Below are 25,268 nucleotides of genomic sequence, written 5' to 3' on the forward strand. Positions count from 1 at the left end.
TCTAACCCTAATCTAATCACTTTCAACCAGTAGATTTTGAGAGAACACAAACAATGTGATTGTCTTCGTTTGCAAACTTAAAATATAGTCCTGATAAGTGGCTTACACCTGTAATCCTAGCTACTCAGGAGGCTGAGATCTGAGGACTGTGGTCTAAAGCTAACCCAGGCAGGAAAGTCTGTAAGACTTTTACCTCCAATTAACTACTAAAAAGCCAGAAGTGGAGCTGTGGCTAAAGAAGTAGAGTGCCAGCCTTGGACACACAATCCCAGCGCCCAGGCCCTGAGTTCAAGCCCCAGGAAAAGCACAAAACAACAAAAAAAATTGAGATAGGGTTGTGATATGTAGTGCAACCTGTCTCTGAATTTAAGGTTTCCCTAATCCCCTTGCCTTTCAAAAGCTGAAATTAAAGGAGGACACCACTGCGTCCAACCCATTTTGTGTGTTTATGAGTGTTCTCCATCCTGGGGCTGAAATCCGCCTGAATGCTCCTAGAGCTTTTTTGTGCTCAAGGCTGGTACTCTCCCACTTGAGTCAGCCCCACATTGGGTTGGTTTTTTTTTTTCTTTTGGTCGGTCGTGGGGCTTGAACTCGGGGCCTAGGTGCTGTCCCTCAGCTCTTCAGCTCAAGGCGAGCGCTCTATCACTTGAGCCACAGCGCCACTTCCGGTTTTCTGAGTGGTTTATCACAGACTTTCCTGCCAGGGCTGGCTTTGAACCGCGATCCTCAGATCTCAGCCTCCTGAGTAGCCAGGATGACAGGCGTGAGCCACCGGCACCGAACCAAAGGAAGCTTCGAGCGGGAGCAGGTGCAGGTGCGGGAAGATGTCCACGGCTCCCCCGTGGGTGAGAACTCGGGACCTGCCGGGGATCCGTTCCTCCGGAAAGTCGTTAAGGCCCTCCAGACGCTGGGGAGTTTGCGGGCGGTGGTGGCCGTGGTGCGGCGTCAAGCCTCCCTCCAGCCGGCCCAGCCAGCGCGCAGCCCGCGCCGCCACGTGCGCCCCAGGACCCGGATGTGCGGCGCGCGGAGCGCCTCGGGCCCGCCAGTGTGCGCCGCGCCGCCCCGCGCCGCCTGCGCCCCGCCGCCAGGCGCCACACCGCACGCACCGGCAAGTCGCAGCGGTTGAGCAACCGTCTCCTCTTCCTCCAACGCCGACGGCAGTTCGCGAACGCACCTGGCGACCGCCGCGCGCCCGGAGCGGTGACACCTGGCGGCATTGTTGTCGCGCTGGAGCCCACCCTTCCTCAACCCCCTCCTTAGACGCCGTCCGGCACCCGCCCCCCACCTGTGCGGCGCTTCGGTTCCTTTAAGAAGCCAGACGCCGCCGCGAGTGGGCGTGGCCGTCGCGGGCAAAACCTAAAGGGGAGGGGGAGGGTGTAGGGTAGCTGGCGTTTCTGATTGGCTGGAAGATCGGGCGGTGGCCGCGCACGCCTGCGCAGTATGTAACCATCCGCCCAGCTCGGGGGGGCGGAGTCAGAGGCGGTGTTAATAGGCCCGCGCGTTGGCCCCGCCTACGAGTGGCGGGCGGTCACGTGACGCGACGGCTGGGGGCTCCCGGCGCGGGGGACGCTGGTGGCCAAGATGGCGGCGGAACTGGTGGAGGCCAAAGTGAGTGAGCGCGGCGGCTCCAGCCGGGCCGGGCGGGTGACGGGGCGGGGTCGGGTCCTCCAGATGGGTTCTGCACCCTCCGTCCGGGGCCGTGGGATGCGTCCCGCCCGTGGCTGCCTCCGGGGACGGTGGCCCGGGGGCCCCGGGGCTCCGGGTGCGGGCGGGGGGCGGGGAGGCCGGGGGCGGGGTCCCAAACCTCATCCCGGTGTTGGCGCCGGGGTTGTGTCCCCCGGCCCTCAGGCCGAGGCCGTGCCCCCCTCCACCCCCCGGAGTAGTTCTGGGGTCCGACGTCCCGACGGTCGGGGGCTCCGCCGGTGCCGGCGCAGTCCTGCGGGACGGCGGGCCGGACCGGCTGCCCGCTGCCTACCTGGTCCGGAGCCGTTCCTCGTTGCTTTCTTCTTGGCCGGGGGGAGTCCGAGATCGAGATCCCAGCCTCCCTTGCCCCGCAGGCTAAAAGCTTGGGGTCTGCGGCTCCGGAGAGTCCCCTGAGCCCGGCGGGTGTTTAGGGGTGGGGTGGGCTGAGGAGTGTTCCGTTACACCCCTGCCACCGCCCCGGGGGACAGCCCGGTGCCCGGCCCGACCTCTCACGGCACTTGTCTTCGGGAGCGGGGGAGGGGGCTGGCGGGAAGGGGGGTGTCCGTGCCTCAGGATCATTTGGGACTCCTCTTCAGTGCGGTGGGGCCCCGCGCCCCGCCCCCTCCCGGCGCTCCAGAGTGACAGAGTGGCCACCCCTGGCCTTCTCTGTGGGACGCAAGCCCGACCAGCCCCTGTCGGTCGGAGGTCCCCCCCCCCCCACCTCCGACCTCCGGTTCAGTTTTGGATGTTGGCCCTCCATCTTTCACCTCCCTCCTTCCTCCCCTCCCTCCCCGTTTTCCGTGTCCCATCTCTCACTTTCGGGGCGGGGGGGGGGCTCTCCACACCACTCTTAAACGGGATTCTCTCTACTCCTTAGTCTCCAACCTGCTTCCTGATGAGTCTATGTTTGGGGTCGGCTTCCTTTCTACTGAGCCCCCAGGACCCTATGCACCCATTTCTGGCTTTTAGTCCCCTTCTTTTTCTGCCTTGTCTTCCATATTGATCCTTGGAGGGTCCCTAATAGGCTCTATTTAAGGTGGGCCTTCACTGCTGCTCCCCTATTCTGTTCCTGGGTCTTGGTTTCAAGACTTTTTTCCCTCTCCAGGATTTGGCCCCTATTAACCCTCTTGCTGAAAGCTTGTCTGTTTCCCAGGTGAGGGTCCAGTGTTCTCACAGTTGACCTCCTTTCAGAAGTACCCCTCCCCCAGACAGCTACTCCTAAGAGCTGGGGGACCTCGACCTCCTTCTGCTCTCCCCTCCCCAGTTCCTCACCTGCTGGTGTTTGCTCCTCACTCCTTCCTCTCCCCTTACTTCACCCTTCTCCCCCCTGCAATCTAGAAGACAGCTTCTAGGATGTGATTATAGGGTAGACCAACCTTTCCCCAGAACTCTTCCCCAAAACCTGTACCACATACACATCTGCCCCTCCCCAGGATTATGGAGAGACAGACATCTGCACTCTGCATCCCAGAGGCTTAGCCTCTGCTTGGAGTCCCCTGGAGCCTTGAAAGGTGACCTCCTGTAGCATGTGGGGCCGTACCTCTGGACCCTCCCTGCAGAGGGTAGGGGCTGCCTTGAAATTTGATCTGATGTCCTCTGCATGACCTATGGTGGCAATCCCCCCCACCCCCATTAAGTCACATTGACCTTTCAAGTTTTCTGAACTGCTAGGTTGTTGGTCCAGAAGAATAGGGACCTTCTATCCCCTGGAGTCTCTTGCTCTGGTCTCTGCCTTAACTGTAGTTGAAATGTCCCCTCTTTCTTCAGTAGCTCTCCCTGCCCTGTGGGATACATGCCCCAGAGTTTGCCTTTCAGTGTGCACAGGGTCCCGATGGAGAACATGTAGGATTGGCACACAGGCATACGAAACCGATGCTGAGGCAGGTTTGAGGGTGCAGTCATCCGGGATGGTGGAGGAGCTGTGTCAGCCTCCTGCTGCTCCCCCCCCCCCCGCCCTGTTTACAAACAGCCCAAAGGCAGGCAGGTCTGGATGGACAGAACAGGAAGTGCTCTTCACTGCATCTGAGGCTTCTTGGATGTCTGTCTGTTACCCCTCATGCCCCAGTGTCCAGGAGTGGCAGCTGTGGGGAAATGTGAGTCGGGAACATATGGTCAGGCAAGAGAGCTATGCTCTGTGGTGCCCAGTCTGATGTTGGAGTGGCTGGCTTTCAGGCCCTGGGCTAACTAGCAGGGGATCTGGAGCTGAGGATGTTGGAAGGGCTGTGAACTCCCTGCTCTTGCTGGTGCATCCTGGTCAGCTCCCAGCTGACCACACACCTATCCCTCCTAAAAGGCTTGAGCCACTTCCAGAAGGAACATCTTGTCCACAAGCTGTTTCTTTCTGTACAAGGTAGGAAGTCAGGCCAAGGGAGCAGAGCATCTTTGTGTTTAAAGCATGGCTGGCTCTCTGAGAGCCTGCACTTTGGTAAGCTCCTCAGCAGGTGTGGTGACCCAGTGCTCCCCCCCACCCCACCCCGCCCCCGCCAATCTGCTCTTCCCCGTGCAGTGTGTGTGTGTGTGTGTGTGTGTGTAAGAAAATTTCTGGGCTGGGAATATGGCTTAGTGGGCTTATTGGTAGAGTACTTGCCTAGCATGCATGAAGCCCTGGGTTCTAGTCTTCAGTACCACATACACAGAAAAAGCTAAAAGTGGTGTCTTGGTGCAAGTGGTAGAGTGCTAGCCTTGAACAAAAGAAGCTTAGAGACCGTGCCCAGGCCCTGACTCAAGGCCCAGGACTGGCAAAAATAAAAATAAATAAATTCTTTTTTTTTGTTTGTTTGGTCTGGTCGTGGGGCTTGAACTCTGGGACTGGGCGCTCTTCAGTTCAAGGCTAGTGCTCTACCACTTGAACCACAGCACCACTTCCGGCTTTTTTATTTTTGCTTATGTGGTGCTGAGAAATGGAACCAAGGGCCTCAAGCATACAAGGCAAGCGCTCTACCACTGAGCCACCTTCCCAGCCCCTAAATAAATTCTTAAGGAGTGCAGTGGCTGGCCACAAGCCCAGACCCCAGCCCTGCCTCTTCTCCCTCCCATCCTCAGTTTCCTCACCTGCCTGCCTGATGGAGCACAGGCCCACCTTTACACGGACGTGCAGCTCCTACCACAGAGCCCAGGTCACGCATGAGTGTCTGCTGAGCTCTGGTTTGCCTTGGCATAGCTGGCAGGTCCTGCTGAGTGTCACCCGTCACTTTGCCACCAGCTCAGCGATTAATTAGCCTGTGAGACCAGCCCTTCTCAACTGTGACCTATGCTGCCCCTGGGGACACTGGGCTGTATCTGGGGACATGTCTGTCACCAGTGGGGAAGCTCCAGGATGGAGTAAGGTGGAGGCCAGGGATGCTGCCAGGAACCCGGAAGTGCTCAGAATGTCCCCAGAGGCAAGCCAGCCATGTCCAGGGTGCCCAGGGGCAAGCCCCTGCCTGAGCCAGATGGTACCCATCTGAGCAGATGCCTATGGGAATGGGGTGTATTGGGAGTCGTCTGGAGAATGAAGTTTCAGACTCGATTTCCAGCAGGTGACTAGTGTAAGGTCCGGCATGGCTGTGGTTACTTGTGTTTGTGGCTAGAGCAATGGCTCTGCCAGGGTCCTCCCAGCTTCCCGCTCTGAGGAAAGGATGGGAATCAGGGAAGCTGTCAGCCCACACCGGTATTGGGAAGAGCCAGTTTTTTGTTTTTTGGGGTTTTTTTGGGGTCCAGTCGTGGGCTTGAACTCTGGGCCTGGGCACTGTCCCTCAGCTCTTCAGCTCAAGGCTAGCGCTCTACCACTTGGGCCACAGCGCCACTTCTGGCTTTTTTTTCCCCCTGCTTATGTGGTGCTGAGGAATCGAACCCAAGGTCTCATGCATGCAAGGCAAGCGCTCTACCACTGAGCCACCTTCCCAGCCCAGGGAAGAGCCAGTTTATGGGGAAGATTGCCAGTTCCTGCCCTGGTGATGCTTTCAGGTGCAAAGATGACGAAAAAAAAAAAAAAAAACCTAAAATAGATGTGGGGGGCGGGACAGTGGGAGGAGCTCCTGCTGCATGGAAAGTTGGAGGGGGGGCAGGCTTCCTGGTGGTGGACAGGATGGTTTGGAACAGCTCTCTCTCGGACACCCTGGGTCAGCCAGACACCCCCCACCAGGCCATCCGAGTGCTGCGTGTGCTTGCTTCCCTCAGAACGTGGTGATGAGCTTTTGCATTTCCGAGTGCTATGCATTTCCCTGAGTGCTGTGTGTGTGTGCGTGCGCGCGCATGTGTGCACTTCCCTCAGTACATGGTGTTGAGCTTCCGTGTGCCCGAGTGCTATGCATTTCCCTGAGTGCTATGTGTGTGTGTGTGTGAGTGTGCGTGCGCACGCGTGTGCGTGCACTTCCCTCAGTACATGGTGTTGAGCTTCTGTGTGCCCGAGTGCTATGCATTTCCCTGAGCGCTGTGTGTGTGCATGCGTGTGTGTGCGTGCGCATGCGTGTGCGTGCACTTCCCTCAGAACATGGTGATGAGCTTCCGTGTGCCCGAGTGCTATGCATTTCCCTGAGCGCTGTGTGTGTGTGTGCGTGTGTGTGTGCGTGCGCATGCGTGTGCATGCACTTCCCTCAGAACATGGTGATGAGCTTCCGTGTGCCCGAGTGCTATGCATTTCCCTGAGCGCTGTGTGTGCTTGCTTCCCTCAGAACATGGTGATGAGCTTCCGCGTGTCCGACCTCCAGATGTTGCTGGGATTCGTGGGCCGCAGCAAGAGTGGCCTGAAGCACGAGCTGGTCACCAGGGCCCTGCAGCTGGTGCAGTTCGACTGCAGCCCGGAGCTGTTCAAGAAGATCAAGGAACTCTACGAGACACGCTATGCCAAGAAGAACGTGGAGCCTGGCCCACAGCCCCACCGGCCCCTGGACCCTCTCACCGTGCACTCCACCTACGACCGGGCTGGCACGGTACCCAGGACTCCGCTGTCGGGCCCCAATATTGACTACCCTGTGCTCTACGGAAAGTATCTAAATGGACTTGGACGATTGCCTGCCAAGACCCTCAAGCCAGAAGTCCGCCTGGTGAAGCTGCCGTTCTTCAACATGCTGGACGAGCTGCTGAAGCCCACCGAGTTAGGTGAGTAGCCGCTGCCTTGCGCTGCCTGTCCCGAGGGACCCTGGGGTTCGTCTTTCCTGGCAGCAAAGCCACTGGGTCTACTGTGGGTTACTGTACCTGCCAAACAAACTGCCCCCAACCCAGCTGCTTAACACAGCAGCTGTGGAAGCCGGGCACCCATGGCTCATTCCTGTAATCCTAGCAACTGAAAAGACAGATCTGAGGATCAGAGTTCCAGCCAGATGAGATTCTTATCTCCAATGAACTACTGAAAATCCAAAAGTGGGGCTGTGGCTCAAATAGTAGAGCCCCAGCCTTGAGCACAAAAGTTCAGGAACAGTGCCCAGGCCCTGAGTTCAAGCCCCAAGACCAAGACAGACAGACAGACAGACACACACACACACACACACACACACTGAGAATAAGCTGTGGGTTTGTGGACAAATTTGCAGTAAACTGGGAGCATCTGGTTCATACCTGTGAGGTTGTAGAATGTGGGCCACCCACTGGGCCACTCATCTGAAGGTTTGGCTGAGGCTAGAAGAGCCCTTCCTCAGACTGTGGAGGCTGCATGCATAAGTTATCTGAATGTCCTTAGCCTGGTGGCTCTGGTGTCCCAGAGTGAGTGTCCTGAGAGGGAGGTAGAGAGCCAGCTTCTGTGAGCACCCACACGGCCCAGCTGGAAGCCACAGTCCTTTGTTAAGAGCCAGTCTGCCTGTGCAGCCCAATGGGGCTGGAATTGCGATCTCCTTACCTCAGCCTCCCCGGTGCTGGGCTTACAGGTGTGGCCACACCACCCCTTCCCTTTTGCCCTGTTCCGTTGCTTTTCCCATCACTCATTCAGAGGCCTTCCACTCACTGTGACCTGTGCTTAGTCCTTGTAGAAAGGGGCTGAAAAATGGTGTGTGACCCTCTGACCTATCTGGAGGGAGGACATTGCCAGCAGGGGAGCCTCAGGTAACCTGACAGCCAGCTCAGGCTGGGGGCCACAGGATGGAGACAGATCTAAGCTCCCCAGTCCTTCCTGTCTCTGATTCTTTGTCGCAGTGTTGATGGAGCTGGGAACTAGAACTTGGCTGTAGGAGCAGTGTGGACAGGACAGGCCCTCCCTGGCAGTGTCTGTCACCTAGGCTGCAGGGAGGCTGGGCGCCTGGTCTCAGCCTCAGATGCTGCCCCTAGTTCAGGACAGAGGAGGCCTTACCAGCCCAGACTCGCAGTAGCAGGTCCCCCTAGCCCCTCAGCCAGAGCCAGCCAGCCATTCCGGACCTTGGTGGGCTCATACCCAGCACCCAGCTTTTACTAGGTACCCAACTGGCACCATCACCTGGAGACCTGGCCCATTGTGTTCTGCTGCCTGGTTACCCGCCCATCCACGTGCTCTCACAGCCAGTATTTATGGGCATCTGCAGGTGCCTCGCAGTGCCAGGAGCTGGGCTTGCGGCACGGACAGACAGGTGGAGCCCTCTGCCCTCCCGTGGGTGGCCTCCTGCGGCACCCCACTTGGAACTGCAGTGCACACTGCCTTCCTTGGTACCTTCACTGTTGTGGCAGAGTGGGTGGGTCTTAACTCCCCAACCCTCTCCACCCCCACTGGGCCCAGTGGTTCAGAACCTCCATGCCTCCCCCACTGCTGACCCAGCTTCCTGCCTGGCCCTAGGGCCTCTCTGGCATGCGCCGCCATTCAGCACAGGCTAGTGCCAGCCAGCCCCCTCCGCTCCCCTCCCCTGCTCTGGTGGAGGGGGAGAATGAGGAGTGGTTGATGGTTGATCCGCCCTCCTGCCTGCTGCCTCTGGGCTGCAGGAGGTTGGGAGAAGGGCTGTGGTTTCTGGCGGGGCTGCAGGAGGGGGAGGGCAGAAGGACTGGCATGGGTTCCATCCTGCAGCCCCCAGAGCCTCCACCTTCTGCCTGATGCTGGCTTTCCTCTGGTGTGAGCCATTGCACTCTGATCTAAAGCTCCACCCTCTGGTGTGCTCTGCTGAGACCTTGCATGGTGGAGGAGACTGGCACCAGAACCTCTTTGAGCAGGTTGGCCTAATAGTTGACTGGGGATCAGAGCTCATCCCCGGTTCTTCCTGGCTGGCTTCCCCAGCCTGAGTGCTCTTTCAGTTCCTCCCTTCTCTGGGCTCCCCCGAAGAGTATGGGGACCTTGGGAATGACGGGCGATTCTGAAGATCAGTTTGGACTCTAGGAGTCTGGAGAATGACCGAAGTCACAGGGAAGTGTGAGCCAGGCTGGGTGCTGGTGGGTCTGGGCCGGAGGTGACTGGATCTCCCTGTAGGGCATGACGGGCCTCCTCCCTGCAGGGTGGGCTGGCCTCCTGCTTGCTCCACTGCTCCGCCCCACAATGCATCACTGCCCTGGGCCCCCCCTGGGACCCTGGTCACCTGATCTCCGGGAGAGCCTGCTCCCCTGTTTGCACCAGCAGCCTCTGCTGCACTTAGAACAAAGAGGCCGCACGCCCTCCCTTCCTTCCCCTCCCCATAGCGGGGAGGCCTGAGAGCAAACCCCCCATCCCACCAGGGCACACCTACCATGGGCCCTCATGCTCTGGGGGTCCTGAGGGGCTTCCTGGGGCTTAGGAAGAGCACAGACTCTAGGCTGGAGGCAGTTGTCCTCATGTTCCGGAACCCATGGTGGTTCAACCCACCTCACCCTGGGCATGGCCCTCCCCACCATGGAGTGCTGGCATCGCCTGAGGCCTGACCAGGGGCCAGTTCTGTCTGCTGCCCCTTCCTCCTTGCCCTGGCCACGACCCACTAACCGGAGCGAGGCCCACAGGCTCCGATCCGATTCCCCGGAAGAACCATGCTGGCTCTGAGCTCTGGGCTGGAGCCTGCGCCAGGCAGACAGGAACCATAAATCACCCTGGTGGTGTGCTGGGTGGGGGAGGGGAGGCAGAGCAGCCGCAGACCAGGAGCTGGACCCCGAGCCCAGGAGAGCATGGCTGGCCATTATAGAGACACAGGAGCCACTGCTGAGGGAGGGCCCATGCTCAGAGAGGTTAGGAGCCTTGCCCAGGCTACCACAGCAGGCTCATCTGTCCTCCCAGCACGACCCCTTTCCCCACAGACAGCATCTGCACGGCCTTAGCACAGGGGTCTCTGGGTGGCTTTCCACCCAGGAGCCAGGCAGGCCAAGGCAGAAGGCCATTGCCTGATCCAGGGCCCAGGAACACACGGCCCCTGTGTTGCTTGAGGATCAGCAGCTGGAACCTGACCAAGGGGTGCAGGCGAGAAAAGAGGCCATCATGGGCATGGGTATGGGAGTTGGGGAGGTGAAGGGAGGAAATGCATTAGTCCAGCCCCAAGCTGCTCTTGCGCCCAGAGCTGGGTGGCACCGATGCTGGCTGAGGAGCCTGGCGCAGCACGCACACCCCCCTCACCCTTCCTCCTAAGCCTGGGCTGGGAGTGTCAGGAGCCATTACTGTGCATTTGTGAGGATGGTGGGCTGGAAAGGCCTCCTGGCCTCGAGGGCCCAGGAGGGTGGGGCGTGTGCTCCTGGCATGGGGGCATGGGACGGAAAGTGCCAGGCAGAGGGGGCTCGCTCATGCCACTGAATGGCCCGTTGTGTGGGCCAGTATGGGGTGCTGGGGCAGGGACACAGCCCATGGAGGGCTGTGGGGATCACTGCGGCTTCTCGTCCAGCTTGCTGGTGTGTCTTCTTTGTATGGCTGTCAGTATTGGGGCTTGAACTTAGGGCCTAAGTGCTATTCCTTAGCATTGTCACTCAAAACCGGCGCTCTACCACTTGAGCCACAGCTCCATCTAGCTTTTTGGTGGTTAATTGGTGGTTAAGAGTCTTACAGACTTTCCTGCCCTAGCTGGTGTCAGACCTCAGTCCTCAGATCTCAGCCTCCTCAGTGGTAAGGATTACAGGCGTGAGCCACTAGTGCCCAGCATTGCTGGTGTGTCTTATGCTTCAAACTGGACCCTTTAGGAAGTGGCGCTGTAGCTCAAGTGGTAGAGCGCTCTCCTTGAGTTGAAGAGCTGAGGGACAACGCCCAGGCCCAGAGTTCAAGCCCCACGACCGACCAAAAAAAAAAAAAAAACAAAACTGGACCCTTTAGAGTCACTAAAGACGCTGAGGGTATGGTGTCCTTTGGAGCTGTCTGGGTTCCAAGCTGTGCCCTAGAGCCTGGGCAGTCACATTCCTCCCAGGGTGGGGGAGTCAGAATCCCCCCCCATCTCCCCCCTCCACCATTCTGCTCACTTTACCTCTAGTCTTCCAATCCTGGCAGCCAATGTCCACCTGTCTAGCTGACCGGCCTCCTCCTAGCTCCACCCCCTCAGGCTGGTGGTCAGCAGCCAGAGGGAGCTTTTCTTTCTCTTCCGGTTTGATGGGACAGGGACTGGATAATGTAGCTCAGGCTGGCCTCAAACTCCATGTGCTTACCCATAGCAGTTGACACCCTGCCACTCCAGCTCTGACTTTTCCGGGGGGAATAAGGAATACCAATCCCAGAGCTTGAATTTGGGGCCTGTTCCTAAGCTTTGCTAGCATTCTACCACAGCTCCAGAGAGAGAGAGAGAGAGAGAGAGAGAGAGAGAGAGAGAGAGAGAGAGAGAGAGAGTGTGTGTGTGTGGTTTATTGGAGGTAAGAGCTTCACAGACTTTCCTGATTGGGCTGTCTTTGAACCATGATCCTCAGATTTCAGCCTCTTGAGTAATGAGTAGCTAGGATTACAGGCGTGTACCACCACCACCTCTAGTCCTTTTTAACCTTAGTTATTTTTCAGGTAGTCTCTTGTTTTTGCCGAGGGATGTATTCAATCTCCAGTCTTCCTGTCTGTGGCTTCCATAGCTAGGATCCCAAGATCACAGATATGATCTTCGCACAGAACCACCCCTTCTCCTGGACCTAATGCTGTGCTGGCCCAAAGAGCAAAGGGGTGGAGGTGAGAGGCAGGTCTTGCAGGAAGTCAGGCAAAGAGGGCAGGCTACAGTTTATAAGGCAGGTTCAGCCACAGGGACGGATAGGAGTGTTCCAGAAGAGGGATATAGGTGGTCATGCCTGTCATTCCAGCTGTTTGGCAGGATGAGGCGGGAGCCTGGTGAGTTCCAGGCCAGCTGGTCCACATAGCAAGACAGGGTTGAGGTGTGACTTTAGTAGTAACCATTTTCCCGGCAGGCACAGGATCCAGGTTCTACTGCTAGGTGGCTCAAGCCTGACATCCTAGCTACTCAGGAAGCTGAGATCTGAGGATCATGATTTGAAGCCAGCTCAGGTAGGAACGTCTGTGAAATTCTTCTCTCCAATTAACCAGCAAAACACCAGAAGTGGAGCTGTGGCTCAAGTGATAGAGTGCCATTCTTGAGCAAAAAATCTCAGCGGCAGTACCTAAGCTCTTAAGTCCAAGCCCTAGGACTGGCACAAAGAGAAAGAAGAACGAAAAAAAGGACACTGGTTCGTCTCGAGCACTGCAGGGAAACCAAAAGAAAAAGACTCAGCAAGAGTGCCAAGGCCCTGGCAGGAGAGGGGGAGGTGGTGGCAGCCCCTGTGGAGTCCAGGCCCGGGGTGTGGGACCGGTCCCACACTCACTGTGGACAGGGTTCTGCTGGAACCGTCATCCCGGGGCCAGGAGATGGGCTGAGGGAGAGGGTCTGGGATGCCCTGGGGTTTGAACTCACCTCCAGTGAGGAGTAGAAGTGCTGTGGGTGCTGGGGAAGTAATCCAGGAAGGCCTGGGAGAGCGGGTGATTGGAGGGAGCTGTCCCTGGCCAGCCTGGTAGAAGCAGGTTTGGGGACAGTGGCACGGCCCAACCTCACCTACACACAGGAGCCCTTGGGAAGGACTCCTGATTCTTGGTCAAAGAGAAACTGGCGTGGCCTTCCATGCTAGGGACCAGCCCTGGGCACCGCCCCCCCCCCCAAGACCTTGCAGGCCAGGGGGGCATGGCGTGTTGACTTTCCTAGCCAGCGTCCTCCCCCACCCCCCCACGCCTGCTCAGATGTCAGCCCTGTGAGGCCTTCCCTGCACCCTGCCCTGGAGTAATTGCTCCCCACACACCTGGGCAGATCTGGGCGTGTCTGCTCCCCAATTAGACGCCTTCCTCCTGAGCCCTAGCCCTGGCTCCACAGTCTGCTATCACCCAGGGACCAGCGAGTGCTTAACAAACAAACTCAAGCCGGCCACAGCCGCCTCTTCCTGGGCACCCAGAGAAAGCAGCCTGTGGGGGGGAGGCCCTCCAGGGCTGGATCTGAACCCCAGCCGCCGGCTTCTAAGAGTACTAGGTCTGGCCTCTGCATCACCTGGTCTCCAGGTTGGGATTCAGAAGGTTCTGGCACTTGGCCTGCTGGGGTCAGGGGGCAGTCATAAGCGGTTGTCATAGGCACCTGGCCTTGTCCACAGAACTCTTTGTTTTTTTTGTTTTGTTTTGGCTTGTTTGGTTTTTTCAGTCGTGCGGCTTGAACTCTGGGCCTGGGCGCTGTCCTTCAGTTCTTCAGCACAAGGCAAGCGCTCTACCACGAGTCACAGTGCCAGTTCTGGTTTTCTGGAGATAAGAGTCTCACAGACTTTCCTGCAGGGTCTGGCTTTGAACCGTGATCCTCAGATCTCAGCCTCCTGAGTAGCTAGGATGACAGGCGTGAGCCACTGGCACCTGGTGGTTCCCTTTGTTATTTTTTTTTAGTGCTGGTCCTAGGGCTTAAATGCGGCCTCAGCTGTCCCTGAGTTTCTCTATGTTCAAGGCTAGTGCTCTACCACTTGAGCCTCTGTGCCGCTTCCAGCTTTTTCTTAGTAATAGATTGGAGATGAGAGATTCATGGACTTTCCTGCTCTGGCTGGCCGCAAACTGTGATTCTCACTCAGATCTCAGCCTCCCAAGTAGCAAGGATTACCTGCATGAGCCACCAGCGCCTTAGTGGCAACTGGAGTTTGAACTCAGGAGCTTATCCTTGCTAGTCAGCCCTGTGATTGCCCCAGCCCTTCACTGGGAGAGGTCACAGAAGACACCACTGGCCTGAGCATGCCCCTGGAAGGGCTTTTGGGACCATAATTTATGGGAGCATTGGCTGTCCCTGCTCTAAGTAGTTTGCAGGGTGAAACTAGGCATGTCCCTCCAGTGTCCCAAGCCCAGGGCCCAGGCCTCGTATCCCCTCTTCAGGGACTCCCCTGGCCAGGGCTTCCATCGGAATTTTAAAAACTGTGTCTAGCAAGGTATTTTGGTCCACACCTGTAAATCCCAGCACTCTAGAGGCTGAGGCAGGAAGATCTCAAGTTGCAGGCACAGGGTGCTAACATGATGACAGATACAAGTCACCCAGAGAGGACACTGGGGTCTCTGGAAACAGGGCAGCCTTCCCTGCAAGGGATGGGACATCTGAAGGCTTGGGAACAGATGAGCGTTCTGGGACTGCTCCCTGTCCCCTCCTCCCGAGTGTTATTGTGTAGGCAGTGTGCAGTGCTCAGCACCCAACAAAAGTACTCAGGAGGAAGTGGTGCTGTGGCTCAAGTGGTAGAGTGCTCGCCTGGAGCTGAAGGGTGCATGTTCGAGACCGAAAAAAAAAACAAACAAAAACCTCAGGAGAGAGCTCCTTATCCAGACATCCAGGGTGTCTGCCCATCGGCCTGTCTGCCTACTTACCAGTCATGCCAGTATTGGGGTTTGACCTCAGGACCCCTGCTTGCTACCTTTGCTTATTCCACTGGCACTACTACTTGGGCCATGCCTCTGGCCAGAGTTTTTACTGATTATACTTTATTTTTCGCCAGTCCTGGGGCTTGAACTCTGGGTCTAGGCACTGTCTCTGAGCTCCTTTTTTTAGCTAAAGCTAGCACTCTACCACTTGAGCCATAGCTCCACTTCTGGCTTTTTCTGTGATTAATTGGAGCTAAGAGTCTCATAGGGGCTGGGAAGGCGGCTTAGTGGTAGAATGCTTGCTTCGCATGCATGAAGCCCTGAGTTCAATTCCTCAGCACCACGTAAACAGAAAAAGCCGGAAGTGATGCTGTAGCTCAAGTGATAAGAGTGCTAGCCTTGAGCAAAAGAGGGACAGTGCCCAGGCCCTGAGTTCAAGGCCAAGGACTGGCCAAAAAAAGTCTCATGGAAGATTCTGTACTTCAGTCCGCAGATCTCACATTCCTAAGTAGCTAGGATATATAGGCGTGAAGCCACCAGCGCCCTGCTACTGTTTGTTTATTTTATTTTATTTTATTTTATTTTATTTTATTTTATTGTCGGTCATGGGGCTTGAACTCTGGGTCTGAGCGCTGTCCCTAAGCTCTTCAGCTCAAGGCTAGCACTCTACCACTTGAGCTACAACTCCACTTCTGGTTTTTTGGTGGTTTATTAGAGATAAGAGTCTCTCGGACGTTCCTGCCTGGGCTGGCTTTGAACTGCAGTCCTCAGATCTCAGCCTCCTGTGTAGCTAGGATGACAGGCGTGAGCCACCAGTACCCAGCTTCCGCTGTTTTTTTTTTTTTTTTTGGGTCCGGTCGTGGGGCCTGAACTCTGGGCCTGGGCGCTGTCCCTCAGCTCTTCAGCTCAAGGCTAGCGCCCTACCACTTGAGCCACAGCGCCACTTCCGGCTTTTTTCTTTTTACTTATGTGGTGCTGAGGAATCGAACCCAGGGCCTCAGGCATGCAAGGCAAGCGCTCTACCACTGAGCCACTTCCCAGCCCCCGCTTTTTTTTTTTTAATTAGGAATTACTTGCCCCCACCGGTCCCCGCGTATGGCTTTGCCGGTGTCCCCCTGATGTAGGAGTACTGCATCCTTCGCTTACTGAAAGCATTCTCTTTGAGCCCCCGTGGCTCTGTCAGTTATGAGAGGGAAGAGCCCCACTGCCCTCAGAACTTTCTAGGCCCTCTGCTCCAGTGGTGGTGTGACCGTGAGCAAGGCCCCACGGCCTCTGTCCCTGCCGGCAGCCAGTTCTGTGACTTCTGCTCCTGTGCCCTGGGAGGCCCTGGGAGGCCGGTGCCTCGCCCCCGCAGGCCCAGCGCCGGAGGCGGCCCCAGCGCAGCCATGGCTACCACTGAAGGGCACTTTGCCAGCAAGGGCGGGCAGGCAGGGTTCACCAGGGGGCGCCACCTTCTCTTACCTGCATGGCCTGAGCTCCACGAGGGCCCCTAAATCAGGGCCACAGCCAGGTAGCACTGTTGTTTCCTGCCCAGCGTCCCCCCTCACACTCCGCGCTGGATGGCTTTGCCTTAGTCCCCAGCTGTCAGCAGCTTCCTGTTTCCTGTTCCTGGTCTGAAGAGGGCTGGCCATGGCCATGACCCTGACCCTGTCTGCCTTCAGTCCCACAGAACGCCGAGAAGCTTCAGGAAAGTCCCTGCATCTTCGCCCTGACACCCAGACAGGTGGACCTCATCCGGAGCTCCAGGTGTGCAGCCCCACCCTCCGCCTCAGTGGTCACCCCCGGCTGACCTAGGCCCCATACCTCTCCTGCTTGGGGGTGGCATGTACTTTGACCTTTGACCCTAGAGTGACATGTACTTTGATCCTTTGACCCTTTGTCCCTCCAGAGGTAGATTTCTCCCCTCCCCCCCTTTTTTTTCTTTGCCGGTCCTAAGGCTTGAACTCAGGGCCTGGGTGCTGTCCCTGAGTTTCTTTTACTCAAGGCTAGCACTTGAGCCACAGCGCCACTTCCAATGTTTTCTGTGTATGTGGTGCTGAGGAATAGAACCCAGGGCTTCATGCGTGCTAGGCAAGCACTCTACCACTGAGCCACCTTCCCAGCCCAGACGCCCCTTTTAACAAGCTTCCTCCCTCCCCCACCCCCAACACCGCGGACACTGCTGGTAATTCTCTGGGGTGGTATTCTGGGCCCTGTACCCTCTCCATGCCAAGAGCTCCCGATCACGACAGCTGAGTGTCCCCAGGCACAGCCCTGGGTCCCCGGGAGGCAGTGACAGCCCCGGTGAGGCTGAGAGCCGGCCGCGCGCCTGCCTCCAGCTGCAGCAGAACCACGCTGGCCATTGAGCAGACACACCGTGTCCTTGGGTGTCCCTGCATGACCCACCTTGGCCCCCAAGGCCCTGAGCAATGCCCGCTCCCCCAGGGAGGCCGAGAGCTATTCTTTTCTCCAGGGTATTCAGGGCGGGACTTGGGCAGCATGGGACAGGGTGTTGCTGATGCCACCTGCCAGCCTCTGGCTGCTTGGGGTGGTAAAGGGCTGGTCAGTGTGGCGTGGCGTGGCGTGGCGTGCAAGACGCTGCCTCCCTGACCCCCTCTTCCTCCCTTGGGTCCTGTTGTGCATCCATAGAGAGCTTCAACCTGGAGTGAAAGCCGTGCAGGTGGTCCTCAGGTACGTCCCCTGCCCTGTACCGCCCCCCCCATCCGCACCCCCTTCTCCACTGCCTTCTTGGGGCTCACCCTGAAGCCCAGATACATGCAACCCCTGTCACCCTCACTGGACCCAGCATGGCCTCTGCAGCCTCTGGGTCGCCCCGTGTTACAGGATCTGCTACTCAGATACCAGCTGCCCCCAGGAGGACCAGTACCCCCCGAACATCGCCGTGAAGGTCAACCACAGCTACTGCTCCGTCCCGGTGAGCGCCCTCACAGGGGCGGTGGGGTGACCCAGGGAACCCCGGGGGAAGGTGTGGGGAGAGGGGGACCGCTGCAGTGGCCTGAGCAGCTGTGTCCCCCCAGGGCTACTACCCTTCCAACAAGCCTGGCGTGGAGCCCAAGCGGCCATGCCGGCCCATCAACCTCACCCACCTCATGTACCTGTCCTCGGCCACCAACCGCATCACTGTCACGTGGGGAAACTACGGCAAGGTGAGCCGCTTGCCCGCCCGCCCTCATCCCCCCCCCCCCCCCCCCCCGCCACCGTCGCAGCGCCCTGACCCACCCCACACCTGTGCCCCGTGCAGAGCTACTCCGTGGCGCTCTACCTGGTCCGGCAGCTGACGTCGTCGGAGCTGCTGCAGAGGTTGAAGACGATCGGGGTGAAGCACCCCGAGCTGTGCAAGGCACTGGGTGAGCACACGCTTGGCCTGTGGCCAGAGCCAGAGACTGGGGCCCTGGGCCGCCCCAGCCTGCCCACCCTCCCCGCTGTGAAGCACCGGCGTGGCCAGGGAGGTGTTGGGGAGGGTGGTGACGGGGGTGGTGGTGCAAGGCCACCCTGGGGGGGCGGAGGCAGACAGTTGGGTCTTGTTCTGAGAGCAGCTCAGAGCCTCAGGAGGGCCGCTGCCCCCGGGTAGACACTCAGGTGAGCGGTGCTTGTAACAAAAGGGTTATTTTGTTTTTCATTTTGGCAGTACTGGAGTTTGAACTTAGTTTGAACTCAGTGTCTTCCCTTGCTTAGCAGGTACCTAGAGCTGAGCCACACCGCCAGCCCTTTGGGATTTAACTTTTGTTTGTTTTGCTTTTGTTGGTAGTGGGGCTTGAAGTCTGGACCTGGGTGCTATCCCTGAGCTCTTCAGCTCAAGGCGAGCGCTCTACCACTTGAGCCACAGCACCATTTCTAGTTTTCTGGTGATTCATTGGAGACAAGAATCTCATGGACTTTCCTGTCCTGGCTGGCTTTGAACCGTGATCCTCAGATCTCAGCCTTCTGAGTAGCTAGGATGACAGTCATGAGCCCCTGGTACCCAGCTGATTTAATTATTTTGGGGGGTTGGAGTCTCACAAAGTTTTTGCCCGAGTTCCAGCCTCAGACTGCTATCCTCATACCCATGACCTCCCACATAGCTAATATGAAAGGCTTGTAGCCCCACAAATGGCTTGTTGGTTGAAATGGCATCTTGCTGACCTGCCTGGGGTAGCCTCAAACCATGATCCTCTCATCTCTGCCTCTTGTTTGTTTGTTTTATGCCAGTTTGGAGCTTGAACTCAAGGCCTGAGTGCTATCCTTGAGCTTTTTTTTTGCTGAACACTAGCACTCTACCACTTGAGCCACAGCTCCACTTCCAGCTTTTTGGTGATGATTAATACTCCTATGAAGAGTCCAATGAACCTTCTGCAGGCCTGAACCAGTGGCACCAGATTCCCCAAGAAGCTTTTAAAAATAACAGCTAGAGCCAAGCACTTGTGGCTCACGCCCATAACCCTAGCTACTCAGGAGGCTGAGATCTAAGCATCTTTGCAGGCAACCTGGGCAGGAAAGTCTATGGAACATTTTTGTTTGTTTTTAATCAGTCTGGGCTTGAACTCAGGGCTTGGGCACTGTCCCTGAGCTTTTTTGCTCAAGGCTAGTGCTCTACCACTTGAGCTTCAGTGCTACTCCTGGTTTTTAGGTGGTTAAGAGATAAGAGTCTCCTCACAGAGCATTTCCTGCCTAGGCTGGCTTTGAGTCACGTTCCTCAGATCTCAGTCTCTTGAGTAACTAGGATTACAGGCATGAGCCGCTAGTGCCCCGTGCATGAGACTCTTATTTTCAATTAACTACTAAAAGCCACAAGAGGAGCTGTGGTTCAAGTGGTATTGTGCTAGCCCTAAAAGCTCAGGGACAGCATCCACACCCTGAGTTCAACCCCCCAGGACTAGCATGTGTATGTGTGTGCGCGCATATGTGCGCGTGCGCACGCACGCACACACTCACACACAACACCCAATACTTAAGAGTTTGAGAAAGACAGCTGTACCTAGACTGGCAAGAGCAGATGCCGAGGTCCTCATCGAGCGCCACCAAGCAGCTGTGTGGCTGGGCAAGTCATTGGTGGTCACTTTCTCAACACAAACCCATCTGTGCTCCTTGAGGGACGGTGCGGGCTGCCTGGACCCCACCTGGCTGGAGCGCAGCCGCCGCCTCAGCCCGCCTACCCAGCGGAGGCGCGGCGAGTCAGGCCCGGCCATGTCCCTCAGAGCAGGCTGCTGCCCAGTGTTAGGGGCCTGAGGGGTGGGCCGCGCTGATCAGCAGTGGGGAGGGTCTCATTTGTCCCGAGACCTGGGCCTGACTTGTGGCTGCTACTTGGGCCTCCCAGCCTGTGGGCTCCTCCCAGCCCCAGGCTGCTGAAACCTCCTACTGCCCGGTCCCTGGCCCGAGGTGAGGGGGCGGGGGGAAGCGGGGAGGGAAGCAGCCACGTTGCTCACTGCCCCGGGGATGGGGCTGGTGTGTGCTGGGCAGGCCTGGCCATGGGCTAGGAGCCTGTCTGATGCCTCGGGCCCCTCCTGCTTCGTGCACTGTCTTGACACGGGGGGGGGGGGGGGGGGGGCGGCTGTGCCCCTAGCCCCGCTCAGCCTGGGGCTCGGGTAGAGTGGGAGTGTTGGGTAGAAGTTCATACTGGAGTGTGACTGCCGTGGCCATAGGCTCAGCACCCGCAGCAGCCGGGTCCTCACCTGGCCCCCTGGGAGAGAGAGGACACAGGTCATGGGCAGGTGGGGGGACACTCAGGTCAGGGATGGGGAGCAAGAGGAGGCCGTGCTGATTCCTGAGGAGGGAGGGGTGCAGCATCCTGGCAGCCAAGGAGGGAGAGGCCATCTGCCCTTTGTCTGGGGGACTGGGCACACACCAGATACCCCCAGGGCTTCCCTTGGGGAGCATCACCCCCAGTGGGGCAAGGCCACCCCCCATTACGAGGCTCTTCCCATGGCAAGAGCCAGCTGTCCGTTTGTCCTGGAGGCGAGGCTGCAGGGGCGGCTCGGTCCCCCTCCCCGTGTGGCCTTTCTGCGGCAGAGTGAGGATCACAGTGCTTGTCCGTGGGTGGGTCTGTGCTGTCCAGATTGTTCTAGAAAAGTCTTGGAGTCCATAGCAGCTCTGTGGAGGGTGGGAGTCTGCGGGGCCGCCAGCACCAGCATCTGGGCATGTGCGCTTTCGTCCAGTTGTGGTCAGAGACGAATGACGCTGGTGCTGTGGCGTGGGTGTTAGGGGCGCAGCGCAGCGCCCTGCCCCCCCTGACACCCCCTCTGCCCCTCTGCCCGCCTCAGTGAAGGAGAAGCTGCGCCTGGACCCTGACAGCGAGATCGCCACCACGGGCGTGCGGGTCTCCCTCATCTGCCCGGTGAGTCCGGTGCCGGGTGGGGGTGGGGGAGGGGGTCCCCCACAGCCTCTCCTCCGTCCAGCGCTGTCTCCCCAGTCACACGGGCCCCTGAGAGGCTGGGGGTGGCACAGCCCACTCACCCCACCCTCCCACAGCTGGTAAAGATGCGGCTGTCGGTGCCCTGCCGGGCAGAGACCTGCGCCCACCTGCAGTGCTTCGACGCCGTCTTCTACCTGCAGATGAACGAGAAGAAGCCCACATGGATGTGCCCGGTGTGCGACAAGCCTGCTCCCTACGACCAGCTCATCATTGACGGGTGAGCCTCGGGGCCCAAGGAGAGTCCCCCCCCCCCCCCCCCCCCCGCCGGGGCCCTGGTGTGCCTGAAAGAGTGGAGCCAAACCCTTGGGAGACACTGGGTCAGCAAAAGGCCGACTCCTGGCCGCGTGTGAGGCTGCAGGGCGGCACGGGTGGCACAGGGGTCCCGCCGGCGTCCACGGTGACTTTCTGTCAATCGTGGGGTTTGAACACGGTCTCTGAGCATTTTTCACTCAAGGCAAGCGCTCTACCTCTCTGAGCCGTGAGGCCCCTTGCGGTTTTCTAGTGGTTCATTGGAGATAAAGAGTCTCATGCACTTTCCTGCCCAGGCTGGCTTTGAACTGTGATCTTCAGATCGCAGCCTCCTGAGAAAGGATGACAGGCGTGAGTCCCTGGGGCCTGGCTCACTGTGACTTTTCTTTGTTCCTCCTCACACCAGCCAAGCTCTCGACTGCCGAGGGACTCTGGGAGTGACTGTCCCCATGTGGTGACCTCTGCTGGCTCCTCCCCCACGTCCTGGCCACACCCACTCCCAGGTGGCACTAGCCTGCAATGACCCACAGTCTAGCCTTGCACCAGAAGGCGACTAGGCATGCACCTTTCTCCCTTCGAGAGAGACTGCTCAGGTCTTGAGTTTCTAGAACCTGAGCCCCGTTGTCTGGCTTGGTGCTCATGCCGCCTCCAGCCACACCCCTCTGGTCCCCAAGTCACTCAGGCAGAACCTCGGTCCTCAGCCAGCATGGAGCCCGACGGTAATGGAGGGAGAGGCCTCTGCCCTGTCTTCCCCAGCAGACCCCTTATTCAGTGCACGTCCTTCCCCTGGTCACTGGCCAGACACCCTCCTTTTCAGATGAGGAGGCTCCCCCAGCTCCCAGATGGCCAGGCCAGTGTCTTGCACTCAGGTCCACCGGCTCCGAGGCCAGGTCCTCCCGGAAGGCCCAGGGCGCTATCCCCGCCTGGGTGCAGGGAGTGGGCCCCTGGGACCACGGAGGACCTGGCTTGAATGGCTGCTGTGTCTTCAGGCCAGCAGCTGCGGCCTGTGCCCTCCCCCGCGCTTCTGACTGCTCCAGGGCCTCGGGCCTGGCAGGTGCAGACGCCAGGGCCCGTCTCCATCTTGTCAGGACAATAGGAGTTTACAGGCAGGACCCTGTGCCACGCAGAGCGCCATCCACACACACGTGAACCGGGTGTGGGAGACCATGGGGCCGGGGCAGCCTGCACGGCCCCTGAGAGTGGCCTGAGCTGCATGGTCCAGGCCACCTGGAAGTGGGTGCAGCTTTGGCCCCAGGCAGCATGGCTGGGCTGGGCTGGTGGGGGGGGTAGGGGGGAGGGAAGGGGGGGTCTGGGCACCATCCGCCCCTACCAGACTTCTGTCTCTCCGACTGGCCGGGACGGCACATAGCAGCCCCTGGTGACTCCCCCAAGGCTCTGTGGACCAACCAGCACCCCCGCTTTGGGCCTGTCCCCCACTCGCTATATGGGGTTTCCCTGCCTATGGCATCGAGCCCCGCCTTTTAGGCCTCTGTTTGTCTTCTCCAAAAATAGAGTATTGGAAAAAAGGGGGGGGGGTATTGGGATGGGGGAGGCGGAGCTGCCTCGAGACCCCGCCCCCTCTCCTGGCCTCCATAGCCCTCAGCCCTGGCTTCTGGCCGGGAGCGGGGAGCGGGCCAAGGGGTGCCTGGCCGCCCACCCTCACCCACCTGCCCACCCCAGGCTCTTGTCCAAGATCCTGAGCGAGTGTGAGGATGCGGATGAGATCGAGTACCTGGTGGACGGCTCGTGGTGCCCAATCCGTGCCGAGAAGGAGCGGAGCTGCAGCCCCCAGGGCCCCATCCTGGTGCTTGGTGAGTCCTTCCCCCCCCACCCCCCCCAGGCTCCTGGCCACCGCTCTGCGGAGCGCAGCATCCCGAGTGCCCGTGCCCCATCCCTGTCACCCGCAGGCGCCTCCGATGCCAACGGTCTCCTGCCGCCCCCCAGCGTGAACAGTGGCGGTGGCAGCGGCCCGCTGGGCAGTGCGGGCGGCGGGCCGGGTGCCCCGGGTGTGGAGAATGGGAAGCCGGGAGCCGATGTGGTGGACCTGACGCTGGACAGCTCGTCTTCCTCGGAGGAGGAGGAGGAGGACGAGGAGGAGGAGGACGAGGACGAGGAGGGTCCCCGGCCCAAGCGCCGGTGCCTCTTCCAGAAGGGCCTGGTGCCGGCCTGCTGACCGCGGGCCGCTGGACACTCACGGGTGCTCACCATCGAGGGCGGGTGCAGGCGCGGGGTGCGCGGGGAGGAGGAGGCCTTTGCTTTCCCTTCGTGGGTCACTTTGTTTTCTCCGCTCCGCCCCTGGCTCCCGGCACCTGTACCTCTGGACTCCTCTGGGGGATTAAAAAAAGTAAAATGACAAAAAAAAAAAAAGTACAAAAACAAAAAACAGAAAAAAAAAAAACCCCGACTTTGAAGAATAAGGCAAAAGCCACCACACAGCCACGTCCCCAGCTGGAGCCCAGGCCCGAGCCTGAGCGGGTCCACGAGTGGTGAGCAGCTGGGACCCAGGACGCCCCACAAACTCCCCCCCCCCCCGCCCTGCCCCGCCATTGCCTGCAATGCCCGGGACCCTTCCAGCTGGTGCAGGGGACCCATGGGGTGGGCACAGGCCAGACCTGGCTGGTGACCCTCGCCCTTGGCTGTGTCTGTTCCCTTGCTTTCTCCGCAAAATGCACAGGCTGGAGCCCTGGCAGCCTTGCTGTGCTGCGAGCATCCTAGCTAAGAAGCCATGGAGGGGTGGGGGGGGCGGGGGGCCGGGGGGGGCGGGGAGGGTGTGCGCCACAGATGTGTTGTATTTTTTGAAAGTGCAATAACTTGGTATTCAGAAGGCTGGGCTCCGGGCCAGGCCTCCCCAGGGAGGTGGGCCCCAGAGGCGCGGCACCGTGTGGCGTGGGGTGGGGGGGGTTCTCAGTTTTCTAGCCAGCTACCTCGGTAACTCCAATTCAGGTTAACTTCCCTATGGAGCAGCACAGATGCCGCCGCCCGGCGGGTGGGCGCGGGGCTCCCGCTGGCTCCTCCTTTTCGTCTTGCTCTTGGGTTTCCCGGCCCCTCCCTGGGAGCCTCTCTTCCAACAGGGCCTGGCCTGCACCACACCAGTCCGGAACCCCCTCTGCTGGGGGGGGGGTCTCAGAGGGCAAGGGGGGGCCTCCAGCCCTCCAGGCCCAGCGCCGGGCAGCCGCCGATTCTACACAGAACTCTCCGAGTCAGGAAGCAATACCTTCAGGTCTAGAGGACGGCCGGGCAGCCTCTCCAGGAGCTCCGCCGGCCACGCCCCACTGGCAGCCCGGGCGCTGTTTTCTAATATTTGTATTCTAATTTAATTGTTTTTTAAAAATGCAAATAAAAAGGTCACGGTGAAGCCACTGAGGAATCCTGAGGTGTTGTGTGCTGCTGGGGCCCCGTCACTGGCCTGTCCCTGCAGGGATGCTCCACTCTGGCCCACGTCACTGGGCAGGGGGAAACGCCCGTGCTGGCCTCAAGCTGCCCTCACCAAGTGCTAAAGGTGATGAACCCGGACAGTCGCTTTACGAGTTGGAAGCACAGACGGCCATGGGAGGGTCGCTACCTGTAGGCAGGAACAGGACAAGGCCCTGGCACCTCAAAGGGCCGCACGCTGCCGGGCTCCGGTGGCTCACACCTGTCATCCCAGTGACTCGGAAGGCTGAGATCCGAGCATGCAAGTTCAAAGCCAGTCCAGGCTGTGAGACATCTCCAGTGAACCACCAAAAAGTTGGAAGTAGCCAGGTATCGGTGGCTCACACCTGTAATCCTGGCTACTCAGGAGGCTGAGATCTGAAGATCGTGATTCAAAGCCAGCCCAGGCAGGAAAGTCTGTGTGACTCATTTCCAATAAACCACTAGAAAACTGAAGTGGTGCTGTGGCTCGTAGTAGAGCGCTCGCCTTGAGCTGAAGAGCTGAGGGATAGTGCCCAGGGCCCCTCCCCCCCCCCCCAAAGAAAACAAAAGTTGGAAGTAGAGCTGTGGTTCAAGTGCTTGAGCATTTTGCTCATTGCCCAGGCCCTGAATTCAAGCCCCAGGAGACACACACACAAGACCCACACTATGTGATCCCCATTGGTAGAAAATGTGCACAACAGATGGGTCCAGAGATGTATTCCATTGGGGCAGGGACTATGGAGGGGACAAGGTAACTGCTCATGCAGATGGAACTTCTTGGTAGGATGGAATGTTCCGGAACTGGACAGTGTATTAAAAACCAGGAACCAGGCACTGGTGGCTCATGCCTGTAATCCTAGCTACTCAGGAAGCTGAGATCTGAGGATCACGGTTCAAAGCCAGCCTGGGCAGGAAACTCTG

General features: G+C 58.9%; 1 protein-coding gene across 1 annotated transcript; it reads left to right on the forward strand.

The window, feature by feature from the left end:
- The first annotated feature begins 1,142 nt into the window (after positions 1-1,142).
- LOC138807573 (E3 SUMO-protein ligase PIAS4) lies at positions 1,143-24,313 on the forward strand. Its single transcript, XM_069993343.1, has 11 exons — positions 1,143-1,608; positions 6,336-6,762; positions 15,979-16,063; positions 16,946-16,987; positions 17,141-17,231; positions 17,335-17,463; positions 17,559-17,664; positions 20,554-20,627; positions 20,762-20,922; positions 22,635-22,765; positions 22,862-24,313. The coding sequence occupies exons 1-11, from the start codon at positions 1,582-1,584 to the stop codon at positions 23,125-23,127; spliced, it is 1,539 nt and encodes a 512-aa protein (XP_069849444.1). The 5' UTR covers positions 1,143-1,581; the 3' UTR covers positions 23,128-24,313.
- Positions 24,314-25,268: the final 955 nt, after the last annotated feature.

Source organism: Dipodomys merriami, unplaced genomic scaffold, assembly GCF_024711535.1.
Source record: "Dipodomys merriami isolate MVZ:Mamm:240054 unplaced genomic scaffold, mDipMer1.0.p SCAF_421, whole genome shotgun sequence".
NCBI classification, from domain to species: domain Eukaryota; kingdom Metazoa; phylum Chordata; class Mammalia; order Rodentia; family Heteromyidae; genus Dipodomys; species Dipodomys merriami.